This window comes from Cheilinus undulatus, linkage group 15 (genome assembly GCF_018320785.1).
Source record: "Cheilinus undulatus linkage group 15, ASM1832078v1, whole genome shotgun sequence".
Lineage (NCBI taxonomy): Eukaryota > Metazoa > Chordata > Actinopteri > Labriformes > Labridae > Cheilinus > Cheilinus undulatus.
The window spans coordinates 43,854,710-43,874,930 of NC_054879.1; the positions used below are offsets into that span (position 1 = coordinate 43,854,710).

The 20,221-nt window shown below is 38.0% G+C and overlaps 1 protein-coding gene across 1 annotated transcript in view; it reads left to right on the forward strand.

Annotated features, from left to right (window-relative positions):
• The window catches only part of stk39 (serine threonine kinase 39), a 53,495-nt gene that overhangs the window by 7,828 nt on the left and 25,446 nt on the right, over positions 1-20,221 (forward strand). Inside the window, exons 5-15 of the mRNA XM_041807842.1 lie at positions 1,267-1,405; positions 1,725-1,780; positions 4,401-4,510; positions 4,686-4,787; positions 5,983-6,116; positions 6,219-6,267; positions 9,430-9,495; positions 16,647-16,769; positions 17,468-17,497; positions 17,844-17,900; positions 20,118-20,179. Coding sequence (XP_041663776.1) covers positions 1,267-1,405; positions 1,725-1,780; positions 4,401-4,510; positions 4,686-4,787; positions 5,983-6,116; positions 6,219-6,267; positions 9,430-9,495; positions 16,647-16,769; positions 17,468-17,497; positions 17,844-17,900; positions 20,118-20,179 — 928 coding nt within the window. The remainder of the gene's footprint in view (positions 1-1,266; positions 1,406-1,724; positions 1,781-4,400; positions 4,511-4,685; positions 4,788-5,982; positions 6,117-6,218; positions 6,268-9,429; positions 9,496-16,646; positions 16,770-17,467; positions 17,498-17,843; positions 17,901-20,117; positions 20,180-20,221) is intronic.

A 20,221-nucleotide genomic window follows, 5' to 3' on the forward strand; every position in this document is an offset into this window, starting at 1 on the left:
TGATTACTATGACTATACAACTATTGAAAATTTGACAACCTCTTATGAAATGAAAAATTTCTGTAGTATATCTGGTGTTTTCTAACCGTGCTTTTGTTTCTTATGCATTTTGGGAGGTAATTTGATGTGAAAATTAATAATAACGTGCAAAAAGTTTTAGATTTCCTACAAGATATTGCTTCAATCAACATAAGGCTGATATAGCTGAAATGTGTGCTGCAAAAATATTAATTTTAGCATGTTATGTGTAATTCAGTTGTTCTCAAATATGGTAGTATTGTAAATTTGAACAACCATGTGTTATTACTACAGCTAGACATCAGCTAAGGATACAGAAAGAACATTTAAAGAGGCAATTTTTAATGGATTTGAAGATGGTGTGCCTTGAGATTTTAGCTTGAGAAGAACTTGGCTCTTCTTGAAATATTCTTAAATATAATTAACTGCATTAAAGGTCACATATTATGCAAAATTCACTTTTTCAGGCTTTTCTAACAGAAATATGTGCCCCTGGCCTGTCCACAATCCCCCCAAGAATCAGAAAAATCCATTCCCTCCCCCCTCTCTTTCTCCACCGCGGTTCTCAGGTTTTCTTCTCATGTTGTCACGTGGGGAGTTAGCTCCGCCCCCAGGTTCAGTTGGCACTCCCTACCTGGAAGAAAGTCCCGCCCTCCTCTCCTGATCCTCAGGAGAGAGGAGGCTCAGGAGAGCCACATCCATTAAGCCGCAGCCATTTCCAAAGAGGGGCGGAGCCAGACAGCTCAGTAACATTTAAAGCCACAGACACAGAAACAGCTTATTCTGAGCAGGGCTGAAACAGGGGGGTTATTAGACATACAAAAATACAGTATTGGAGTGTTTTTTCAGCAACAAACTTCACTGGCATGTTTTGGGGACCTCTGAGACCGATATATACTTGTCTTAATGTGCTATTATATGTGACCTTTAACCTAAGATCTAATACTATGTACCCTTTCCACAGTACTTAAGGCTGGCTTTATTCTGTTGTAATTAACACCTGTGGTCTGCTACGGTCCCTTTGCTCATCTTTTATGGTTATTAGCTTGTCTCAGAGCTACGGCACCATAATGCACTGCCTGTTATGTCCCACTGTTTTGGGGGATAATTAGCAGTTAAGAGACAGTGAAATGATTTGCTTCCAGTCATAGTATTGATAATGTGAAGACTCAGTGTGTAATGTAGCAGCTCTTTTGTGCTCCTCATTACAATGTAAGAAATTGACGTGGTTTTCTGCTGTCTTTTCAGGCTCCATGTTGGATATAATAAAGCACACAAACAAAGAGGAGGACAAGAATCGAGCACTAGATGAGCCTATAATTGCTACTATACTTAAAGAAGTCCTGGAAGGCTTAGACTACCTGCACAGAAATGGACAGATTCACAGGTAACACTTTTAACATGTTTATTATTCTCTCTATTTTTATTTTCAGTGTGAGCCAACCTAGCAGTAGCATGGCCTTAAAAGATGTTTTGAATGTTTAAATGCAAGGTTTTCTGCATTAAAGAGTTAAAAATGTTATGTAACTTTACTCACAAGCAGTGCAGTTGTTATGCTCTGCATATCAAGGTCATTGGGAGGCGGGCTCTAATCTCTCAGCCCCTTGGGCAGTGTGCCAGATGGTGGTGGTCTGTCAGACCTGCTTTCATGAATGGAAGAATCAATGCTGCCCCACATGACTGTGTTTGTGATTTGTTGACCTCAGGGATGTGAAAGCGGGGAATATACTACTTGGAGAAGATGGCTCTGTTCAGATTGCAGGTGGGCTAAAAATCCTGTCGTACACTCTCACACACTTTTCATTGATTTAATAACCCTGAATGTCAGATGATCAAAAAGACTGGTTTAGATTAGTGTAGGAGGACAATGCATAGATCACTATGGCATGACAGTAATCACAGCGACAGGTTGTCCAGTCAGCATCTTTACATGTGTAGTGAAGTTGAGCTGTGGTTAGAGCACGATTATGCAACTTAGCTGAACTACTGTCCTCCTCCCTGTACACATGTATAGTGTGAGAATTGATCTACAGTAGATGGTTGTTATGGAGCTTCTTCCTGTTGACCTTGCTAACAAGTTAGCAAACAGCTAACTGGCTTTATGTCTAATGGGGAAAACATAGACAAACATTACAGCTCTGCACGTTTAGTATACGCTCTACTCGTATAATGTTATGTTTTCAATAAATATTTTTAAATTTGCATCTCACAGATATGAGTTTAACTTTTGATTAGAATTTTTTTATCTCATATTTTAACCTTTCAAATTAATTATTTGGACTATTTATCTCATATTTTGACATTTTCAATTTATTATTAGGACTTTTATCTCATATTTTGATGTATTCAATTTACTATTTTGACCATCTCATATTTTTGACATTTTCAGTTTTATTTTTTTTGGCATTCTTTATTATATTTTGACATTTTCCAATGTATTATTTGACAATAATCTCATATTTGGACATTTTTAATTTATTATTCAAACTTTTATCTCATATTTTGACTACTGCAATCATATTCTGACTTTTCCAATGTATATTTTTGACTTTTTATCTCATATTTTGATGTTTTCAATTCATTATTTTGAATATCTCATATTTTACACATTTTCAATTTTCTCATTTTGACATTTTCTTATCATATTTTAATGTTTTCCAATGTATCATTTTGACAATTCATCACATATTTTGACCTTTCAATATATTATTTTGACTATTTATCTCACATTTTGACCTTTGCAATTTAGTATATGGATTTTATTTCATATTTTGACATTTTCAATTTTATAATTTTGACATTTTATCTCATACTTTGAACTTTTCATCTCCTACCTTTGACGTTTAATCCCAAAATTTGACCTTTTAAGATCACAATTTAAATTTCAACTCATAATTTCACCTTTAAATCTTTAAATTTTGACCCTGTTGGGCCCTCGGGTTAGAGCTAAATTCAGAATCCGGCCCCTGCTGTGACTGAGTCTGACACCCTTGCTCTACACTTTACTTTATGGCACAACTGAGATGAATGCAATATTGCTTATGGTGATAACATCTGAAGGGGTGACCTGCTATGCTCAGCATTTAAGGCCTGTGTCCACAACTGGCTTTTTCATGCTGGCAGAGCTCACAACCTTATATTCAGAGGTGCTAGGTTACAAAAGATGACTCCTGCTTTCTTCGGTTTTATACATAACTTTTTGAAATAGTTCTGTGTTCTTGATATGTCTGTATTTCAAGGAAATACAATCAAGTCCACATGAAGACAGTGGAAAGGTGTTCTATCCTATCATAGGCAGCTGTAGACCTGAAACTTTACCCTTGTAAAGATGAGTCAGATTGGTTTCTCTTTATATCCTGTAGCTTCTAAACTTTGATTGGTCTGTGAGGTAGCAGTGACACTGAGGAGCATAGAGCTCTTCCAAAAGTTGAACTGTTTTCAACTAGGGCAGTGAGAAAAACAGCTGATGCTGAGGGCATTTTTTTCAGCCCCAGTGCTGAGAACTCCAGACTACAATGGCTTTGCATTGAAAACGAGTGTTGCTAGTGCTAAAAACGCTGGCTGTGGACACTGGGACTCTGCTGTTCAGCTTCAGGCAAGAGTACCTGGATGCAGCCGAGGACCTCCACTTCACACCGGAAGTCAGAAAATCGCCGCCATATCTTGTCTTCTGATATCGGAAGTTACTTGGACTGAGCGTCTTCTTTGTTGTATTTTTCCGTGTGTCGCCGCTATATTAATATAGACAAGGCCACCACATAAGGAAATACAAGTAGACAAAAAAAACATGAGTTCTCAGCTTAATAAGCACAGTGATAGCATTACATTTATTTTAATGAATCAATTTAAGATCCAAATCACGTATCAAGGAGCACCAACATAATATGCGACCGGAGATTGACTGGCTGGCCTTACGCCGATGTCGCCACCATGTTGCCAGAGGCAAGTCGCTATGTCATTCAGTACAGTAGACAAGGATTGCACGAGATTTTGGAATAAAAAAGCTGCATACAGATGCATTGTTTTTGATAGATTTATCCCTAATAGAGAAATGTCTGACGAAAACTACATTACATTTTAGTCTAGTTTTAGTCATTGAAGATCTGTCTTTGGCTAGTCTTAGTCCAGTTTTAATCATGAAAAAAAGGATGTCAATGAACATTTTGAGTCTTAATTTTAGTCGACATAATTAACACTGCAGTAAGGGATATCTCTGAATATTAAAAGAGAGCAGGATCATATTTTTATACACATAAAACCTTACTATGTACGTATGAGAGCGTTAAGATGTACTGCTTTATCCACACAGGGAGCTAAAAATGTCACACACTAAAGGTTCTTAAAATCACATGTTTTGGTGTGTGTGTTTTGTGTTTTTTTAGATTTTGGAGTTAGTGCATTCCTCGCCACAGGAGGGGATATGACAAGAAACAAAGTCAGAAAAACCTTTGTCGGCACGCCGTGCTGGATGGCGCCAGAAGTGATGGAACAGGTGAGTCTGGCTCTTTCTGTGCAAACAAACAGCTGCTTATCATATCTTTTATTGCTCTTGATGTGATGCTATTTGTTGATTTATTCTTAACATATTAAGCACTTAACCATGACGTCTACATCAAGCCCCAGAGGTTTCTTTTATTATAACAGATGGCTGTGATTTATCCCTGTAGGTTCGAGGCTATGATTTCAAAGCAGATATATGGAGTTTTGGTATAACAGCCATCGAGTTAGCAACAGGATCAGCACCATATCACCGCTACCCTCCTATGAAGGTAAGTCTTTAGAGTTGAGAAATATTTTTATCAGTATCTTAATAATAACCCCTGTATTTTGTAGCTTTTACTTCCAAATTAACCCTTAGAGCTCACACGGGACGGATCCGCGCAGCAGGCACACCCCTTGTAAATTGCTCGGTAACTTTTGAACCGTAAGTTGTAGGCACTTGTTTTTCCCTCTGAAAGCTCTCTGTTGTGCCTTTCTAATGATGTTCTCATGCATTCATAGCTCTTAAAAAAAGTTTTCTAGCGAGCCTGGAACTTGGCTCTCTTTTTGGGGTCTTCAAAGATTAAATCCACACCAGTAACTCTGATATTGAACGTCTTTTTATCCATTTATAATCTATTTTTTGATTGTTCCTGCAGTTAGCCGGTGAGCATACTTCCAAATTGTCTGTTTGCATCCCAGAATGCATTGTAACTGGGCTGTGACAACCAATGGGAAGCAGTTCCGTCATCACGTCATGCTTTGCTAAATAACGCATGTGCACAAGTTTATAGACTGAAGGAGAAAGTTTGCTTGACTCATAATAGAGAGAAATAAACACAGAGAGGCTAATGTGTCACTCAGAGTCACAGCTCTTTAATAATGACTCAGATTCCCAAAAGTGCAAGGACTTTTGTTTGTAAAAATGTGAATATTTTGAATACTTTCTGTCACAGAATTACTTTTTTAGTCCCACAAAGATGGGAGAACAAGTTTGTGAAAAAAAAATCCCCATAACTTTTAAAAAATTCAAGTGACATTACTGCAGCACACATGTTCTTAAAGCCCAGGTTGTCCTGAAGAAAAGGATGTTTAGAGCTTGACTGTGCATCACAGGATTGATGTTTTATAACCTTTTTAAGACAACAAGTCCAGGCGGTGGTGGTACAATGGTGTAGAAATAGCTGTGAGCTTTAAGGGTTAAAAAAGGAGGCACTGCCTGTAAACGTTCAGCTTAAAACCTTTTCCTGACCCAGCGTGTTTCTGTGAAGTTGCATCATTAACAAGTAGAAAAGTATGCTGAGACCTTATTTTTGACCCAGTGCTTTTGCTGTAATTAGGAACCCCCAGTGATTAGTAAATAGGGAAGCTTTTATAAAAAGGAAGTTTTAGTGTCCCTCTTTTGAGTTTCTTTTCCCTGTCTGCCTTCTGCTGAACTGTGGTGTTGTTTTTTGTAACCTTTTTTTCAACTCTTTTTCTTTGCAGGTTTTAATGCTTACTCTACAAAATGATCCACCTACTCTAGAGACGGGTGTAGAGGACAAAGAAGTGCTTAAAAAATACGGCAAATCATTCAGAAAGCTTATAACTATGTGCCTTCAGAAGGATCCTGCCAAAAGGTTAGCACCGATGACCAAAGAGAGATGATTTACTTTGAAATAAATCTTTTAGGAAATATTGTGCTGTCTTGTATTCAAACAGATATTGTTTCTTTGTTTCAGGCCAACAGCTGCAGAACTTTTAAAGTGTAAATTCTTCCAAAAGGCCAAGGTATTTTCTTATTCTTACCTGTCATTTTGTTTGTTGTTGACCCTCTCTAATGCACCGCCTATTACTTTCTGGACATTTCACCGTAAAAAAAAAAAGTACAGTGCTTAACAAATGTATTAGACCACCTGTCATATTAGTCTCAGAGACCATTAAGCATCATGAAGTGCTTTAATGCGGACTCTTTCATTTTCAGTCAGCTCTCCATGTTTTACCATTTTGAACAGGAATGAGGAATTTCAAACTGAATTCACCCAAATTTGAGCCGGCTCACTGGGCTTCTCTGAGAAGTCGGAAATGAATCAAGCATAACATTCAACCACTAAAACTAATTTTTCTCTTCAGGAATGCAAGTAAATAACTATAATTTGACATATTAATCAAGAAATAATAATGTGCTTTACTATTTCTTTTTCAGTTTTTTTGTGAAACAGTAAATTTGAAAGTTAATGGATAACAATAATAATTATATTTTAGCATTAAAAATATCATTTGGGTTACAGATCTTCTACATATTGGTGTATTAACCATTGCAGAAACATAAAAAATGATTTTGGTAATTACCAATACTGTTAATTTAGGGCAGCTGTGGCATAAACCTTACTTTGGTTAGGGTTAGGGTGGTCTAATACATTTCTTATGCACTGTATATATATTTATTTATTTTTATCTTCAATGCATCAATCTTTGTTTGTACAGTGACATTAACAGAGTAATCTCAAGACACTTTACAAAGAGGGCAGGTCTAGACTTTACTATTTGATGTATTATTATAAGGATCCATTGCTAATTACCATTAGCTCAATGCTAGCAGTATTTAGCCTCATCGCTGTGGTGAGGAAAACCTTCCCTCTATTTATGATTTATTTATGGGCTTTTATGCCTTTATTGATAGAGGAGGGAAGTGGACAGAATCAGAAACAGGGATAAGGGAGCTAGGGAAGAGACATGCGTGGAAAGCGCCACAGGCTGGCTTCAAACCCAGGTCGCCCTAAACCACTAGGCCATCTGCGCCCTGGAAAACCTTCCCTTTAACAGGCGGGAAGCTTGAGCAGAACCAGACCAATGTTGTCAGCCATCTGCCAAAGCTGCACTGAGGGATAGGGTAGGGGGAGAAGCAGAGGGACAAGAGAAACAACAAAACAACAAATAGAAGACAGATTCGTGGCTGCCATGGCCATATATGTATTTTCTGTTTTGTAGGATATGGCAAGAACATCAGCAATGATGGTAGCATCATGTAAAGAACTGGCAGGAATTAGCTGGTTAGTTTTTTATTGGGTTTAATTGAATTAGAACAGTGCAGAACAATCAGCGTGTTATGTGTCTTTATAAATGTGCAAGAAGTAGCGCAACAGCTGAATTTGATGGATTCTTACATTCCTACGAAACAAAAACAACACATTTTAGCAGCCAGCATGCCCATGTGGACCCTAACATGGGTTATATGTGGGCTACCGTATGGGTCCCATGTGGGTTTGTCCGCAGGTTCCATGGTGGCCCCACCTGTGAACTGCAAGTGTGGATCAGCCCATATGAGCCCCCCTACAGGCCCATCTCTAGAGATCCAAAATAGATTCTACTTGTTTTAAGCAAGGCAAAGCAATTGCAAGGATCTCTAGATGGGTCTATATTAGGGCTGAACAATTTGCAAAAATAATCTAATTGCAATTTTTTCCCCAAATATCACAATTGCAATATAATATGCAATTACTCTCAGGTTAATCTTATGTATTTTTTTTTTTTTTTTACAAATTCAGGCAATAAATAATTTAAAAAATAAGACCATGTGTATTGAAAACAATGGAATTATTTCCAAAGCAATTAATCCATAATAGCATGAATCTGAACATGGGAGTGCAAAAAGCTTTGAGCTATAAAGGAGGTGGGGGGTGGGGGAGGTGAGGCTGGCTACCAGCTGATCGTAGCTGGGCTAAGACTTTCGTGAAGTACTGCTAGGCTTCATCAGTTTTAGATAGAATGAGCGAATTATTTTAGCTTGTATTGCAAATGTGATGTCATTTGTTTTGTTTAAGAGCATTCTCATTTTTATGCCACTCATTTTGGTTAAGAAAAACATACATAAAACACAAAAGGAGGATTTTTGTAAACCATTATAAAAAATTGACACTTGAATGTTTGCAGAATGTGATAAATCTCTGCTGCTGCAAAAAAAAGATTTATTAAACTGGTATTTTGACACATTTAAAGTGAAAGAAATATTGCTACTTCTGCAGCAGGCCATATTGCGATTTAATCTAATTTGCAATTAACTGCCCAGCCCTAGTCTGTATTGGTCGCTATGGGCTGATCCACACTTGCAGTTTACATGGGCAATCTGGGGTGGGGCCACCATGGAACCCATTGACAAACCCACATGGGACCCATATTGTAGCCTGCAGCCTCGACTGGTCTTGATGGAAAATCTCAAGTCTGGCCAGTCTTAGACTGAGACAAGGCTGAGTAAAATCCAAGCCAAGACCAAGACATTCAAAATATGGTCTTGAGACTGGTCTCAAGACCAAGACCATTCTCGTGTACTACATCACTAGGCATTTCTTTTGACTTTAACAGTATCTTGATATCTAATGTGGCTGTAGTTCTGCATCACAGGGGGAGGTTGGGTGACAGAACATGTAACCGATGGCAGAGGATAGATATACCAGAATCATGGTCCATAACAATTACAATGAAACATGAATTAGGTACAGCAGCAGAACATCAGTTTCCAGTGCACAGTGCACACTGAGTAGTCACCCATATACAGAGCGATTCCCAGTCTCGGTGCTGTGCTTGTCTGTTCCCACTCTCACTTTGTGTATTTCCTGTCTATCTTCAGCTGTCCAATCAAAATACAGCCAAAAAGAAATCTTGATTCAGATTTTTTAAAGCTTTTCTCTGGCCTTGAAATCTGCTTGGGCACTCTACTAAATACAAATATAAAACAAAACATAAGAGCTGAGGCGCAGTCATTTTTTTTTTTTTTTTTATCAGTGTAGACATTTAAGTGTGAAAATTCTATGTATTGTACCTTTAAACAGGTTTCAGCAAGTGTTTCACTTTTAAACCTTGAAAACATTTTTTAATTGATGGTACTCTTTGTTTTTGATGAATGTAATCCATCATTTGTGATATTTTCATTGATTTGTGATTTTTCTCTCACAGAACAAAGAATATTTGGTTGAGAAGCTTTTGTGTCATGCACCAAAGATTTCCCAGAGAGCGAAGAAGGTATGTTTACACAAACATTCCCTGTAAAATATCTCAGCTATTGACTAAACATGAGCAAATTATGACTGAGTGCAGGGATCGACTGAAGTCTCTCACTCCACCAGAGCGTTGCATTTACAGTCAACACAAGTTACGCACTCTGACTCTCTGCTGCACCTCAAACACTCTATGCCCAGACTGTTGTGTAGGTTATGTAAAAATATGGGCCACTGCAGCGCAAAGACAGAGCGCATCGATGCATGGATGTCCTATGGCGGCTGTCTGGCACTTTAAAGGCAGACGGGACTGAATGAATTGTTAGCGTTAGATTAAAAAGGGAGCACATTATCGCTCACTGTGCCTGCTCTGTTGCCCACTGGCCACAGTTTACCCAGAGGAAGTGCAGTTTTCAGGCACAGCTGATATTGGTTTCACATAACACTCCGCTTGGATGGCCAGGACAGAAATGGGAACAGAGGGCCATCGCCGGGAGGCATGAGTGGCCGAGTGGAGGGGTGGAAATTCACTGACTGGTCCAGAGTAAATGGAGGGCATAGTGGATAGCAGGGCTTTTACTGTGTATGACGTTAACATTACGCAGAGACAGGGCACAGTGTCAATAAAGAGGGAGGCATGATGTTGTTGCGGTTTGTTGATGGTTAATAAGGTAACCACAGGCAGCTCGTGGCCGTATCCAGAAAGTCAGAGGTTGTTTTTTTTTCTTTGATTTTCTATATTCAGCTGTTAATGTATTTAAGCCTCCCCCTAGTTCACATTTAAACCATTAAAGCTCCTGACAGCTTTGTGCTGATGTGGTGCCCCTAGTTGACAAATGATAATGCTCGACGTTTTGCTGCTGCCATCCAGTACATGTGTACTTGATGTTTTTTATGACAAGTATGTAACCCTGATGCTGATAGTCTTATTGGTTTTTCCAGGTCATGAAGAGACATTAGTATCAGTGTCAGTCTGTTTCAAAGCTGGCTTAAAACTCTTTACAGGAGTTATAAACGTCACAGATCATGCAAAATACACTTTTTCAGGCTTTTCTAGGAAAAACATGTGCCCCTGGCCTGTCCACAATCCCCCCCAAGAATCAGAAAAATCCATTCCCTCCTCCCCTCTCTTTCTCTGCCTTTCAGAAAATGTGTGCTGACACAAGCTGTTCTCAGATTTTCCCCTCATGATGTCATGTGGGGAGTTAGCCCCGCTCCCAGGTCCGGTTGGCCTCCCCCGCTTGAAAAAAGTTCCGCCCTCCTCTCCTGATCCGAGAGCCACATCTTTTAAGCCATTGTGGTCCCGTCACTTTCTAACCGGGCCCAAACTGTTCAAATGGGAGCTTTACAAGATGGATTCGCCATTAAGAAACCTGGAAACAGGCGAATCCATCTTCTTTGCAAGGTTAAATCGTATGTATTTTCCAAAAAACACAAGAAATAAATCATTATATATTACGACCAACATAATAGTAGATAAACAAGGGCTTAACAAGTTTAAAATATCTAATTGGAATGATTTTGGCTCATAATGCAAATGATATGAATTATTGTATTGAGGGGAGTGATCATTTTCATGTCATTATCAGAAGAAACAGTGAACACTTAAAGTTTTCTTTCAGCTGTACACTGAAGTATCTGACTGAACTATGATAAAACACATCAATGCTAGTGTTATTTCAGACATTTGCACCAAACTGATAAAAAACTGGATTTTATGCCGTCAACGCGTTAACGTTTGTGATTAATCTTGAAACCTTAACACGTTAAAAAAAATAATAACGCAGTTTAATCATATGACTAAGTTTGACCACAACTTGTTCCCGTAGTCTTCCAGTGTTGATGTTTACGGGCCTAGAGGTGAAGAGGTGAAAGGGTCAGACACAGCCAGCAGTGATGAGTGAGGAGACAGACCCAGGTCTGCTTAATGACAGTTAAGATTTAGTTAAGAGTAAGTTAAGAGTTAGTTAAGATAAAACCAAAACTGTGACTACGTGCTGCAGAGATGAACTGTCTTTACACCGAAACACGAGTCTGAAGTTCCTCCTGCAGGCAAAGCTCATCTTTGCTAATGTTGGCAAAGACGCTAACAACGACATGGGATCAAGCCATGGTCATACCACTCTCTTCAGCTGCTTCAGGACAGTTTTCTTCTTCAGCGGCTCAGATAAATGCTGAAAAGTGCTCCAAAACGTTGAGACATTCCTGTTTGTTAACAATATTAATCCAGTGTAGAAATCTGCGGTGGAATTGGCAAAATTGAAGTTAATTAGCGAACTTAAGGAGCTGAAAATGGAAAATAAGAAGTTCAGGTAACCACAGTAAATTAGACAACTGTATTCTATATGTTATGATGCATTCAAATGCCACATAAAACATAAACCCTAACCCTTTTGATGAGAAACTTTGATAAATACAGTGTGAATATGTGTTTATTTTGAGGGATATACAATAGATGTGACAGACTGAATCATAGCTTTTTAACACAAGCACTACTCAGCTAAGAACACTTGGAGTTTAAATATTTGACCTTATTTTGTCTTTCTACCAAACTACAGAAAGTATTGATAGTGGTATTAATAAGGCTTCAGATCAGCACTTTAATATGCTGTACATAGAATTAAAATAATTAAAACAAAATGCTTGACAACAACAACCTTTAAAAATTCGAAAACATAAAAATATACTTAAACTATTAAAAAAAAGCTGTGATTTGTCATGATTAATCACAGTGTAGTGATGTGATTAACTTGATTAATCTTTTAAATCCAGTAACAGCACTAATACTTTTTAAACCAAGAAATTTTGAGTGTTTCTTTTCATTTTTTGGCTTTTAAACTCAGAATTTCAAAGTTTGTTTTCTTGTAAATGTCCAACTTGTTTCTGTTCAGACGAACATTTCAACTTTTTTGCTCAAAAATTTACAGGTCCTCTTTCTGTGTTAATCTTCTAAGGTGGCCTAAACACGTCTTACATCATGTTTCTTATTATGATTTTAAAAAATGCACATCTAATTTAGGCAAACAGAGCAAACAGGGTCTGAGGTCTTTGGCCCCCACCCAGGGGTGCCCACAGATAGAACCACTGCTACAGACAGTACTCGCCTCAAAAACTGTAGTTAAAACCCCCTGAGTTACAATTCTCTTCAACCTGGACCACCTTGAACATCCTGACCTCCTTTCTCTACCTCTGGTTCTTAGTGTTCTGTAGCTTTTTGTCCCCTGTGGCACACCGTAGTCACGGTAAACTCACAACAGGAAAAAGCACAGTGTGTGTTTAAGAGAGGAGACTGAAAGTCAGGCAGAATAAAGAAACCTTACTCTTTAAATGGGCTTTAATTGGGATCTAACCTCTCCTTGAGTACAGTGAATGAAAAGGAGATGGCAGATCGTCCGGTCGGCTGTCACCAACAAAGTGATCTTAAATGAATTTCTAATGAAAGGAGCTGGGATAATTTCCTAGAATTAAGAATGCAAGGAGAACAGGAAACTACCACTGATGGAACAGAAAGTAATCTGTTAAGGCTTTTGTTTTACTGAAAATAAGAAGGGGAAAAAGAATCACAGCAGTTCAGTGAAACATGAGTACATGTAGGATGTGTAACCAGCAGAGGGCGCTCTAACACTCACAATAGAGGCTCCAAATGACACTTAAAGGCTGTGTCTGTGTGGGTTCTCATTCATGTTAGTCAAAGGGGGGACTGGACTTTGTTTGGACTCTCAGACACTCAAAGTAGGCTTTATAGTTGGAGGATCAGACATAAGTGTCATGTGACTGATGTGAGCTTGGCTCTTTAATTCATTAGAAAGTGAAATCACTGATATTAAGGAGCGATCCATGGCACAAATGATACATAAATACTGACTAAGTCTGACATGGATTCTTTTTGAAAGTGCAGAGATATGATCAATCTTATTTTTTATCCTTGAAAATTCCCTAAAACTCTTACAGCTGATATTTACATATCAGTCAGAGTTTAGTTCTGAATCGTCTTTTTATTTAAATATATACTCTCACATTCACAGTTGGGTTGTTCGGAGGGATGCAGAGTTTGTGTGTGAGGTGTTTGTCTCTGTAAATGTCAGTGAGATGTTCATGCTCGGCTGCTGACTCCATTGATCTGTGTCCATTTCTGAACAGAACAGTGGGAGTCTGGGTTTTATGTCAGGATTGGGGAAAAAAACATCAGAGGGGAAGTTTTTTCTTTAAATCTGACCTTGTGTTGTGCTGGAGGATTTATATGAGCCCGCTGCTGCTGTGATATGTAACTGAGCGCTGCTAGAGATCTGTCACTTACTTTACATACAGCTCTAGAAATAAAAGATTGTAGACTTCATGAATGCTCTTTACTCTTTTGAATAAATAAGAGTGGTACAGCAGGTCTAAACACATCTGAAGCACTGCATCAGACTCTTGTAGGCACAAAATACTAAAACTAGGCTTCAAAAACCTTCAAATTAGACTTTAAAAGAGATCTAAGCATGAGGGATTTCTACAGACAGTCAAATATATGACCATTCATTTGAAAGAGCCTCATTGGACTGCCAGTCTCATAGGTGAAAACCTGCTTATGAAACAAGGATCATTCCTTTAAAGCAGGGGTCCTCAACATTTTCAGCCCGAAACTCCCAAAATGAAGGTGCCAGAGACCAGGGACCCCGCCTGTACCTGAGGGTGGCTGAACACAGCCATGCACATTCAAGTATAGTTGTGTGCAGACAAGGCTGTTCATAAGAGGGGATAAATGGGAGAGCTTTCTGGGTCCCAGCCAAACTGGGGGACCATGGAGGTCAACAATATCATGGTCAGCTGTAAAGATAAGCTGTGATATCCACGTTTTATATTTAACCTGAAAAATAACCACTCTTATCAAGTAAATAAAGATTTTTTGTATTCTTTTATGTCTTAGTAAACAGCCTCCTTAAAAATGTCAACCCCCTCTCTTAAAAACTGAATAAAATGGGGTAAAAATAGTTCAAATGAGTGGAAAAGGTGGCGAGATTGGATTTTGAAAGTAGCAGAAATGGGTAAGTAGTTGCAAAAAATAGATTAAAGTGGCAAAAAATAAATAAAAAATTCAACAATGGTCTTAACCCCTAAAAGCCTGTTGTGTCATATTTGATACATACTTTTATGATGCCTCTATCTAATCAATATGATCATAAATTGCAAAAAAAAAAACCTTCTTAATAAAATCTGATAAATGATAAAAATGCCCTCAAGTAGATTATCAGTTAACAAAAACATCTGATCTATTAAATGGGATACAAAAAATATACATGTTAAATTTGATTGAAATTTAGAGTTTTTTGGATTGCAGTGGATAGTGAAATAAACATTTCAGTTCCAAAAAAATTACCATTTTCTGGCTATAATTTGTGTTTTCAGACTTTAATGGGTTGAAGTGGCAAAAAAAACAGGCATAAAAAGTGATGTATTAAAAAGTGGCCAAAATTGGTTTCAAGTGGCAAAAATGATGGAAAATTTGGTGAAATGGCCTGAAAAATTGGTTTTAATTGGGCAAAAATTGATTAACTGAACAAGTAACGTAGGCAGAAATAGAATGGAAATGGAATGGAAATTAGTAAAAATGGGCATAACAAATGGTAAAATATGGTTAAAATGGGCAAAAATGGGCATGAAAAGTGCTAACAAGAGGTAAATAGAGGCAGTAATGGGTCAACAGAGGCAAAAATGGGCAGGGGGTGGCAAAAATTTGTATAGAAGTGGCAAAAGCAGACAGAAAAAGTGGTGGAAAGGATTTAAAATGAACAAAAATGGATTTTAAGTTGTAAAAATGGCTAAATTGGTAGGAAAAGTGATGAAAACTGGTTAAAATTGGGCAAAAATGGTGTAACGTTGCAAATTTGTAATTAAAAAAAAAATCTTATTTTCTTTTCAAAGCATCTGGTGACCCCCTCTCAGTGTCTCACGACCACTAGTGGGGTCCCGACCCCAACGTTGAGAAACACTGCTCTAAAGCACTGATCATCAACTGGCGGCCCGAGGGCCATATCAGACCCCCAAAGCTTCCTGTCCGGCCCCCAGAAGATTGTTAAATTCAGGAAAGGAGGAAAAGAAGATGTTTTGGTTTTAAGAGTATCTTCTGGCTTTAAATGTCTGCCTCTGTTAAATCTACCCCAAAACAATTAATATTGAAGTGGTTTTAGAATGACTGAACATTTGATCTGTTTTTACAGAAATTGGCTTTTCAGCCATTATTAGTAAATATTGAAAAATGGGAGAGAGTGGCAGAAATGTTGCAAAAACATCCAGAGAAAGTGGTGAAAAGCAGCAGAGTGGCAAAAACTGGTGTCAAAATGTGTTGTTGAGTGGCATAAAGGGACAAAAATTGGCAGGAAAAGGGGTGAAAAGAGGTTAGAATGTGGCAAAAAAAAAGTTAAATAGGGAAAAAGGGGCAAAAATAGGTAAAATTGGCAAAAATGGTGCAAAAAAGTAATGAAAATTGGTTCAAAAGTGGCTATAATAGATGAAAAGTGGTAAAAATGGATATAAGAGTGGCACAAAGTGGATAAAACATTCAGGAAAGAGGGGCTAAAACATAAAGAGTGACCATGACACTGTTTTGAAAAGTGTTGTTTTAAAAGGTTTGGTTTGTGTAATTACTTTAATTTCATAATTGTTTGGCTAAATTACCAGTTTCTCTCAAATGTAGAGACTTTTAAGACCTTAATGGATCGTGGTTCAACTGCAGTTTCATGTGTGTTTAACTCTGAAAGTTTGGAGGATTCCAAAAACATGATGGTTGTTAAAACATGTTAGCCTTTTTAATAAGGCCTTTAAATATTTTCTTTCTCCTTCTTGTTCTTTCTTTGGGTGTCCATCTTCCCCTCTTTCTGTGTGTAACATTTCCATTTCCTAACACTTTTATGCCTCTGTGCGGGGTTAGCCATGACTGGAGGTGCATTGTTTCCCAAATATCTTCACTGCCTCAGAGAAGAACTGGTTAGAGATCAGTTAAGAACTGCTGCTTTAGACTAAGGTAAACATGAAGAGACATACAGCGGAACACCAACGATGGTTATCAGGGTCGCAGATGCATAGAAGCGCCTGGCGGTGGTTCTAGATTTTAGATTTTTTCAGCTAGTTCGTCAACATCGGACAAACATTCATTGCTCTTTTTTCCTGTGCTGTCTGTATGTTGTCTTGGTCCAGGTGAGGAGGGTCCCAGGCTCCAGTGGTCACCTGCACAAGACAGAGGATGGAGACTGGGAGTGGAGCGACGACGAGCTAGATGAAGGCAGTGAGGAGGGCAAGGCGGCGGTGAATCAGGGCAGGGTAGGTGAGACTCTGAAAGGCAACCAGCATCAGCAGCATTTGCTCTTTTAAACCTACTTATAACTCATTTTTACTTTACAATGCACATGACTTACAACTGGGATTCAGAAATTGAGCTTTAAGGGTTGCCTGTCATTATTATTGCATGTCATGTCACCTGTAGATCGAGCTATTATGCAGCTCCCCCTCTGTCTCTGACCCTGTGTTCTCCTCCTTCCCTGATCAGTGTTTTTTTTTTTTGGTAGCAGATGGTTTATCTCTGAGCCAGCCTGTCATAAGGTTGCTGTAATGAGCTGGAAGATGGCTGCAAGGATGTGAGGCAGGAGAAAGTAGACAGCCATGATCAAAGGGCCCTTTGATAAAGATACCCCACTTTAAAGTGTGATGCAATAACTAATAATGCTAGCAAAAGTAATGATTTAGGAAGTTAGCTGTTAAAGATGGTATTTTTACTCTCACTGTCTCTGATAGAAGGCTTGTTCCTTGTATTTTTGACAGTTTGTGGTGTTCATTTGTTATGAAAGTAAAAAGAAAAATCAGACTGCAGCAGATGTACAGATGGTGCAAAAGAAAGACAATCTATTAATGCTAAAAAAACAACTTGTAGTATTTATTACAAGTTCTTTTGTTTATTGAAAATGTGCTAAATGGGTATCACTGCTACTGCATGTGTTCATGTGTTTGATTTTTCCCTCCAGTCACGAAGGGTCAAAGATGAGGCCAAAGATGTAAGTTAGCAGCTCCTTTCATTCATGAATTTAAATATGCAATTAAGATTTTGAACATTGTTTTGACTTGACAGATATTCTTGATCCTGTTTGCTGCTGTATAATTTGATAGCAGAGTTTTTTTTTTCTGCAGATGCAATCAAATTCCCAACTTCAATCAGTTTATTTGTCCAAACATGCTTTATAGAGTTTAATCAAAAGCCCCAGTTTTAAATCCGTCTGACGAGGCAGCAAATCGCTCCTCATTGATTGGTTCAGTGATTGTTGTCTTCATAAACTGAGTCGGGATTTAATGATTTAATGTAACAGCGTTTGTGTCGACTGCCTCTCACTCTCTTCCTCCTAGAATGAGGAGAACGCCAACAATGTCCCTATTGAAGGCTTGTCTATTCAGCATCCCCAGGTGAGGGACTCAGCAGCTGCACTAATTTGTCATGATTCAATGACCTTGATGGCACGCTCATTGTCTGTGCACGTTTGTCTACATTCACGCCATACGTGTTTGTGTGTCTTCATGTGTGTTGCCAGGAGGGAAGCTCTCAGTGGTAATAACTCAGAGTAAATGGCTGTCTGCCTGATGGTGCCAGCTCAGTGCCTGTGTGTACCTCATCTAAAGGCTCACTGCCATTGCAACCCATTTTCTAAGGCTATTGTCGTTTTGAAAATGAGACAGCACAATCTGAGATGTATTCCTGTGTAACAGTTAGAAATTAGCTTTGACAGATACTTAACAGTCACTTCTCATCCATTAATAGCCATTATTTGCCATACAAAGAACCTGTTAATAATAGAGAAGTGGTAATAGCTCATCCATGATGCCTTCATGTGTTGTTCCCTTTCTTTTCCCATACAACTTTCCCTGCTGCATTTAGTGGGAGACACTTTTATGTCCATTTCAAAGTTATTGTACCAGAGAAAGCCCCAGAGAACAGGGCTTCACAAAAAAAAATTATGTGTGATTGGTATAACTTTAAATTTGTGTAATTTTCAAGTCTATGAGTGAGTTTGGAATAGTGGTGGGAATTAAAGCCTTATTCATGATACAGTATATGATACAAAAGGTACATTACATTACGTTATGATACGATATGATACAATACGGCTCGGTAAGATATGATTTATACTAATATGTTACAATTTAATATGAGATATATTGCAGGATAACTCACAATATCCAGATACATTACAGCATTATTCTGTGTCATTCCCAACTGATACCACACAATACCTAACAATACAATACCAGACAAATGGATGGACGCCATGTTACATTACGTTACGTTATGCTACTATACATTAAGATACATTACATATTTAGTGTTACATTACGTTACACTGTGTTAAGTAAACAATAAGATATGATACGGTACAAATCCCAGGGCATCTCACAGTATCACCCCAGCCTGCCTAACCTGTTGCATAACAAGATTACTTTGCACACGTTATGTTACACTATGTTACATTAAGTTATGCAATGTAACATTACTTTGCATTACGTTATGCATCGTACATTGCGTTATGTTACATTACATTACACTTTATTATGTATGCAACGTTATGTTGCAATAAGATATGATACAAATTCCAGGGCAACTCATAATCTTACCCCAACCTGCCAAACTAATTGCATAGCAAAACAACTGAGGATACATGAAGTTATGCTGTGTTACATTATGTTATAATACGTGATGTCATGTTACATTACACTACATAATGTTACGCTACATTGAGTAATGTTACGATAGGATACAAACCCCTGGGCAACACAAAATATCATCCCTAACCCCTTAACCTATTGCTTAGCAAGAAAACTTATGATAGGTTATGTTATGCAATGCTATGTTACATTAAGTCATGCTAAGTTAGGTTATTCTGCGTTACATCATTTTATGTTACCTTATGTCATGTTACATTATGTTATGTTACATTACCTTACACTACATTACGTAATGCTACCTTATGTTACAATAAGATATGATGGAAATCCCAGGGCAACCCACAATATCACCCCTAACCTGCTTAAACTATTGCTTAGCAAGATAACTAAGAATATGTTATGTTATGTTATGCTACGTTACATTACTTTGTGTTATGTTATGCCGTGTTACATAATGTTATGTTACATTATGTTACACTACATTACCTTACACTACATTACGTAATGCTACCATATGTTCCAATAAGATATGATACAAATCCCAGGGCAACTCACAATATTACCCTTCACTCCCCTAACCTATTCTATAACAAGATATTTTAGGATACATTAGGTTGCATTATAATGCGTTACATTACATTACATTTTAATTCTGTCCGTCATCCTGCTGTCTTCTTCCTCTTCTCTTTTTATTCTGCCGTCATCTATTTCTTAAACCGCTTCCATCTTCACTTTCCGCCATTCATGACATAAGCGCCACCATGAGGCATCATGGGATAGAGATGCTGTGAGTCTGTGAATTTGTTAAGAGTGCCTTATTTTAGAATTAAAATATTGATGTTTGGTACCAGAGATTCAATATAACATGAGTCAGCACAACAGTGTATCACTGTATTAATGCTCTGTGCCATTAGCATGCTGTGTAAACAATCTCATCATCATCAGAGGTTTCTCTTCCCACAGGTTGAACCATATGAGGATGCACCCTACATTCCAGGTGCTGTGAACATGGTACTCCGGCTAAGGTAAGACAGAGTCTTTTTCAGAATGTCTTCATTCATTTGGAA